This window comes from Phaseolus vulgaris, chromosome 3 (assembly GCF_051622355.1).
Source record: "Phaseolus vulgaris cultivar YP4 chromosome 3, ASM5162235v1, whole genome shotgun sequence".
NCBI classification, from domain to species: Eukaryota; Viridiplantae; Streptophyta; class Magnoliopsida; order Fabales; family Fabaceae; genus Phaseolus; species Phaseolus vulgaris.
In genome coordinates this window covers 35,434,076-35,440,480 of record NC_143500.1, presented here as the reverse complement: position 1 = coordinate 35,440,480, position 6,405 = coordinate 35,434,076, and the positions used below count along the sequence as shown (strand labels likewise).

Sequence of the window (6,405 nt, the reverse complement as noted above, 5' to 3'; positions counted from 1 at the left end):
AAAATATATTCCAGAAAAAGGGATCAGAATTTATTCTTATCCGTATCCCATTTTATTTAATGGCATTTTCGTGTTTTCACACTGGGTGCAGTGATACGGTGCAGGAAGTAATTACCATGTGACAATCATGGCTACTTGTTGGACTACTTATTGGGCCTTTTCAATAGGCTTGTCGGCCCAAGTGGCTACATTTTTGAGAAGCCAGCACAAAACAAAAATCCTGGGAGTATGTTACAGTTGAAGAGGTTCTATGCTGGGTGATAGAGTAACGGTGCCATGGCGCTTCAACCAATTCCATTGAATTGTGCTTCTTCCACACTGTGTCGCTCTTCTTCTATGCATTCTCTGCTTTTCCAACACCAGGCCCACGTCGCTTTCAAATTCAGAGTTTCTTCTTCGAACCAGATACCGCAGGTTCAGACTCAACAACAAGTGAAGATAGTGAAGAAGCAAAAGAAGAACAGTCACAGACCAAGCTTCTTTCATCAAATTCAAGATAAATGGTCCCATAAATCGGGGTCCCAAAGAGAAAAATTCCCATGGCAAGAATCCCAACACGAGGAGGAACAACGACAACACCACCAACAACAACAACCACAGAAAGAAGAAAGGCGTGAGAAGTTGCAAAATATGGAAAAGCCTCGAGCATCGAATTTTCAGTTTCCGAAGCGTTTTTCGCCGTGGCCACAAGCAGTGAACCCGAGCAATGCACGGTTTGCTTCTGAATCTTATGATTCCGAGGAGGAGGACGCTGAGGGTGTCAAAGGTTCTGGTGGTTCTGTTGGTGAAGGGAGAGAGGGAACGGTGTCTAAGGTTTCAAATGTATCAGAGAGAGTGAATGGGGAGAGGAAAAAGAGAAGAAGCAACACGCTGCTGGCGGAGAGGACGATTCCTGAACATGAGTTGGGGAGGCTGAGAAAGATTGCGCTGAGGACGATGGAGAGGTTCGATGTAGGAGTGAAGGGCATCACGCAGGAGTTGGTGGCTTTAGTTCACCAAAAGTGGAGGGATAGCGAAGTCGTGAAGTTCAAGTTTGGTATTCCTCTTTCTACTCAAATGAAAAAGGCTCATCAACTCCTTGAGGTATTTCTCTCCCTTCATTCCTTTGCTTGTCTTTATCTATACTTCACTTGAACACCTGATCATCATAAGGATGCGAGGGAATGCACTCTTCATTTTCAATCCAGGTGTCATTGTGTAGAATTCTCTTTAAGCATCATATATGCATTTAACTTTTCCTAGAAACTCTTTTGACTTCTTCAAAAGCTAAAAGCGCTTAAGTTCATTTTAACTTCTAGAAGATCAATGTATTTTGTCTTCTTAATTTTTTTTTAATGAATGTTTATGGAGAAATTTATATCAGGACCTTAGTGTAATATGTTTTTTGTCAGATAAACATAGTCTCTAACACACTCTAGTCATAAATTATGAACAAGACAAAAGACTCCTTAAATAGGCTATATCATTCCATTAATAGTAAGAGTGCATTGCATTGCATTCTTTTATCTTATGAATTGTCTTTTATCTTGTATTGGTTTTAACTCAATGCTGCCTTCGTGCTTGATCAGAGTAAAATTGGGGGCATAGTGATATGGCGATCGGGCAGTTCCATAGTATTGTATCGGGGTATGACCTACAAGTTTCCCTGCGTTGAATTGTATAAGAAAGTGAATCATGTGGATAACTCACTACTTGGAAGTGGAAGTGATAGAGAAGCGAGTGTCCAAGAAACAGTTGGAACTACAGAGTCATTTATCCAAGACTCTGAAGAGTATTTGAAGGACATGAGTGAAAACGAATTGATGGAAATGTGTGACCTCAACCATTTGTTAGATGAATTGGGTCCACGTTTCATAGATTGGACAGGCCGTCAACCATTGCCAGTTGATGCGGACTTGTTGCCTGCTGTGGTTCCAGGATATAAAACCCCATTCAGACTTCTTCCCTATGGATTACGGCCTTGTTTAACCAACAAAGAAATGACCAACTTCCGTAGACTTGCAAGAACAACAGCTCCACACTTTGCCCTTGGTATGCAAAAAACTATCTAGTTAAATTCATGTCTTGCAAACCTCTCTTTCCGACCGATACTATCTGTTTACTGCTGCAGGCAGAAACAGAGATTTACAAGGTATAGCTAGTGCTATGGTCAAGCTGTGGGAAACAAGTGCTATTGCAAAAATAGCCATCAAACGAGGTGTTCCCTTTACAAATAATGACAGGATGGCGGAAGAACTCGGGGTACTTCTCGTAAACAGAGCTGGAATTATGGCAACACTACTGTTTGATTTAATTGAAGTGAATTTTTATTGTGCAAAAGAAAGTATATAAATCTACCCATCTGCTTGGCCTTTGAGTCTAATGAAATGATTCCATATCTTATAAATTGAATTGAGGAATGCTAGCTACATTTTCTTTCTGACACTTTGAAACTATCTCTTTATTATTGATTGAAATTTATTGGAAACAACCATTTAATGACTCTCGCTCATGTTTTACAAGTTGGACCGACCAAGACTGGTGCTCTCCAATAAATTTCGACCAATCATGAGGGAGAGTTTCAGAAAGAGAATGTCACTGGCATTCTTCAGAATTTGGATTCTCTACTGGTACTGCCTCCAAGTTACATTGATTTTGATAATTTAAAAGTATTTTTAATATATCAAAATCTGTGTTCTTCAACTGGAAAACATTGGGAATGAGAATATGATTCTAAACCCATTAAAAATGAGGCATGTCCTGGTGTTTTAAAGCAAGTTTGCATTTTATTATTTTCATCCTAAAATAGTAAATGTCATACAACCGTTAAATTTTCTCTTAATGTTTCTTTTGTTTTCTTCTAACCTTTGCTCTACCTACAAATGAGTTTAAAGTTTAGGGAATTGCCTGAGTGACTACTTCACCCAACTAATAATGAGTTAATTGGAAATGACAGGTGCAGGTGAGTTGACTGAATAATTCACCAAGGACCATGACTTCCTTCTGTGATAAAATAACCTTATTGTATCGTAAGACTGATAAGTTTGTTAACATTTCCTCAATTGGGATTTTTAGTTGAATGTCCATAAAACAAGAAAAGTGCTGCATGTCTTCATTTGTAGTTAATCCCTAGACATGCGTTTGCTATTTGTCCTCTTCATTTAACTTCCAAAGTCAGATGGTTGTCATCAATGGAGACTGAATGACTGGATATGTGTGATTTTCATGGCATTTACCTTTGTTTTGGATCATATACATTGAAATTATTGTTTTTTCTATACCATCATTGGGGCTAGATGCACACATATCCTTCCATCTAAATGCAGAAAACTATCCTATGGTTCAAATCCAGCTACTCAACTCCTTAAACCAAACGTTGCACGTTACTGTAAAATTCTTGTGCACCTTCAGAAAATCCCCTTTTGGATTTTGATAAATTCAAGGGGTCAAGTTGTTAAGGTTTGTACCACAAGTCTGCAATTGACCTATAGTTCTTGCCTTTTGGCCCATTCTACTTTTTCTTTAAATAGTTCCGGATTGTAGAAAAAAATTCATGCTCTTGATGGTCTAAAGACTGCCTGTATTTATTGTAATGCTCACGACTTACACTTCTTGTAGGCTTACCACCATATTTGTTTAAATCTTGTAATGTTGTGTGGATTATTAGAATTTGAAACTTACATAACTTGACAGCTGCTCTGGTTCCTAATTTTCCGTCTGGCATATATTCAAGTGAATTAATTATTCCTTATCGTGCATGCAGAAATTGACTGGGGGAACTCTACTTTCCAGAAATAAAGAATATATTGTATTTTACAGGGGCAATGACTTCTTGCCTCCTGTTGTCACAAATACACTGAATGAGAGACAGAAACAAAACCTCCTCCATCAAGAAGAGGAAGAGAAAGCACGACAAATTGCTTTGTCTATTACTGTGTCAAAAACCAAAGCATCTCAAGTGCCATTAATTGCTGGCACCCTTGCTGAGACTAGGGCTGCAACCTCCAATTGGGGACACCAACCAAATAAGCAACAAATTGAGAACATGTTGAGAGATTCTGCCTTGAGTAAACTTTCTGCTTTAATAAAAAACCATGAGAAGAGACTAGCTTTAGTAAGTGTTTTAAGGTATCATGTGAAATAGCTTACCAAAAATGATCTGTTACTAAATCTATGTAACTTTTGATGTTCATAGGCTAAAGCAAAGTTCAGGAAGGCTGAGAAGGCTTTAGCAAAAGTTCTGCGTGATATGGATCCAGCTGACATTCCTACTGATTCGGAAACATTAACTAATGAAGAGAGATTTTTATTTAGGAAGATTGGTATGAGCATGAAACCATATTTACTTTTAGGTAAGACGAATAAATTTATTATAGCTTTGTGATTGGCTGTTTTTGTATTGGGTTTAATGGCTTACACAAGAAAGGTTAGAAGCATGGAATTTTTATTTCAGGGAGGCGAGATGTTTATTCTGGCACCATAGAAAACATGCACCTACACTGGAAATATCGTGAGTTGGTAAAGCTAATTCTGAAAGGAAGAAATCCAGCCCAAGTCAAGCATATCGCTATATCTTTGGAAGCTGAGAGTGGAGGGGTGCTAGTGTCTGTAGATAAGGACAACAGAGGTCACCATATCATTATTGTGTATCGTGGGAAGAACTATTCCAGTCCATATGTTGTGAGACCCAAAAACTTGTTGACACGAAGGCAGGCAATGGCTCGATCTGTTGAGCTTCAAAGACGTGAGGTAATAAAGCAATGACTTGACTTGTGGTAAACTTGGATCTTTACTTGTACTTTTATCTCATAAAGTCTGTAATATTTTCAGGCTCTAAAACATCATATCTTAGACTTACAGGAGAGAATTGGGTTGCTGAAATCTGAGCGGGTATGATTTTGTATCACTTTTATGTGATCCTGCTGTGATTTATTTTCAGTAGTTTATAAGTTCTTTCTGAAGTTTTTGTTGCTGATTTCAGGAGGATATGAAGAATGGGAAGGAGATTGATGGTAGCAAAACTCTGCACTCAACACTGGACAATCCTGTTTCCTCTGACAATGACTTGGAAGAGGTAAATATTTTCTTTATGGAAACAAATACCAAATACTTGTATTTAAAGGGGTAGACCTGCCAATAATATATAATAGCAATTTTAGAAGTACCTATAAGAAGTGACTAACAGTACATTTTTCTTCTTATTTTTGTGCCACGTTACTTTCTTTGGAAAAATAGATCGAATGTAATGAGATTTATTTCGGGGAAGATGACAGTGATGATGAGGATATGAAGAATGGGAAGGAGATTGATGGTAGCAAAACTCTGCACTCAACACTGGACAATCCTGTTTCCTCTGACAATGACTTGGAAGAGGTAAATATTTTCTTTATGGAAAAAAATACCAAATACTTGTATTTAAAGGGGTAGACCTGCCAATAATATATAATAGCAATTTTAGAAGTACCTATAGAAGTGACTAACAGTACATTTTTCTTCTTATTTTTGTGCCACGTTACTTTCTTTGGTAAAATAGATCGAATGTAATGAGATTTATTTCGGGGAAGATGACAGTGATGATGAGGATAAGAAACATCAAAATACTTAAATAGGTATACTGGCACTGCATTGCAATAGGTGACAAAGAAGGTGAAGAAAAATGTGAAGCACCGAAGCTCAAGCTGCTCATCCCTAACAGATTATTATTGTTGTCCCCTTGTGGGCACCATTTGTGCAGGAATTCTATCTTACCTGGAAGTGGTAGGCTACCTATACATCATGTGAAATGGTTAACTCAGTTGTATGAATGCCAATTCCATTACACGAGGTTGATAATGATTAATTCAGTTAGAAAAATAGTTAATGTATGCCTTGCCATTAGGGTAGTATGACCTTTCATTGTACCATCAGAGGATTTGTTTAGAACTGTTATTACACCAAATAATATTTTTTTTGGGGTCAAAAGTATATTATGCTTTATATTTGACCACCATCTTTGACCACTTTGAGTAGTAATCCACATTTTTATTCTTTGGATTATTACCAAACTTGTATATATCATATAAGGCGGGGATTATAAGAATTAGTATTTCATAAATGGCTTATCCTTTATTCTTAACCGTGGCGATTAAGAATATATACGCACTCTACTCTCTCATCCAATACATTCTCCTTACACACACCCACCAAACATCATCAATTGTATTTTTATCCTTTATTCTTTGTCCATTTGTTAAGGAGGATTTTTTACCATGGTTAAAATAAAAAATAGAAAATTGTCTGCTGTTAACCTTTGCATCCGTTTTATTAATTGCTGCTTACCTCTGGTTATTTTTCTTTATCATTCTTACTGTTAAACTTCACATATTCATAAATTAGTAGGATAAATAATACTTAACCAGATATAGTAAAAGTATAATGAATATCCTC

At 37.1% G+C, this 6,405-nt stretch overlaps 1 protein-coding gene across 5 annotated transcripts; it reads left to right on the top strand.

Moving 5' to 3' along the window:
• Nucleotides 1–211: 211 nt before the first annotated feature.
• Nucleotides 212–6,073, top strand: LOC137807224 (CRS1 / YhbY (CRM) domain-containing protein). Of its 5 annotated transcripts, none has more exons than XR_016519726.1 (10): nucleotides 212–1,083; nucleotides 1,569–2,031; nucleotides 2,111–2,241; nucleotides 3,743–4,093; nucleotides 4,175–4,331; nucleotides 4,414–4,728; nucleotides 4,810–4,869; nucleotides 4,961–5,053; nucleotides 5,215–5,352; nucleotides 5,513–6,073. XR_016519726.1 is itself a non-coding variant. In XM_068607730.2 (10 exons), exons 1-10 carry the CDS (start codon nucleotides 277–279, stop codon nucleotides 5,582–5,584), a joined length of 2,568 nt encoding a protein of 855 aa, XP_068463831.2. In that variant the 5' UTR covers nucleotides 212–276; the 3' UTR covers nucleotides 5,585–6,073. The 5 variants fall into 5 exon arrangements, 3 of the variants coding, with proteins under 3 accessions (XP_068463831.2, XP_090156850.1, XP_090156851.1); XR_016519725.1 differs by having other exon boundaries at nucleotides 4,411–4,728; XM_068607730.2 differs by having other exon boundaries at nucleotides 4,433–4,728.
• The last annotated feature ends 332 nt before the right edge of the window (nucleotides 6,074–6,405 follow it).

What these genes read in the sequence shown, in the direction of transcription:
- LOC137807224 (XM_068607730.2), top strand. Translation starts at nt 277, where the DNA reads ATGGCGCTTCAACCAATTCCATTGAATTGTGCTTCTTCCACACTGTGT. An exon ending in TTGAGCTTCAAAGACGTGAG is followed by an intron (nt 4,729 to 4,809) that starts GTAATAAAGCAA and finishes TAATATTTTCAG; the next exon opens with GCTCTAAAACATCATATCTT. An exon ending in GGTTGCTGAAATCTGAGCGG is followed by an intron (nt 4,870 to 4,960) that starts GTATGATTTTGT and finishes TGCTGATTTCAG; the next exon opens with GAGGATATGAAGAATGGGAA.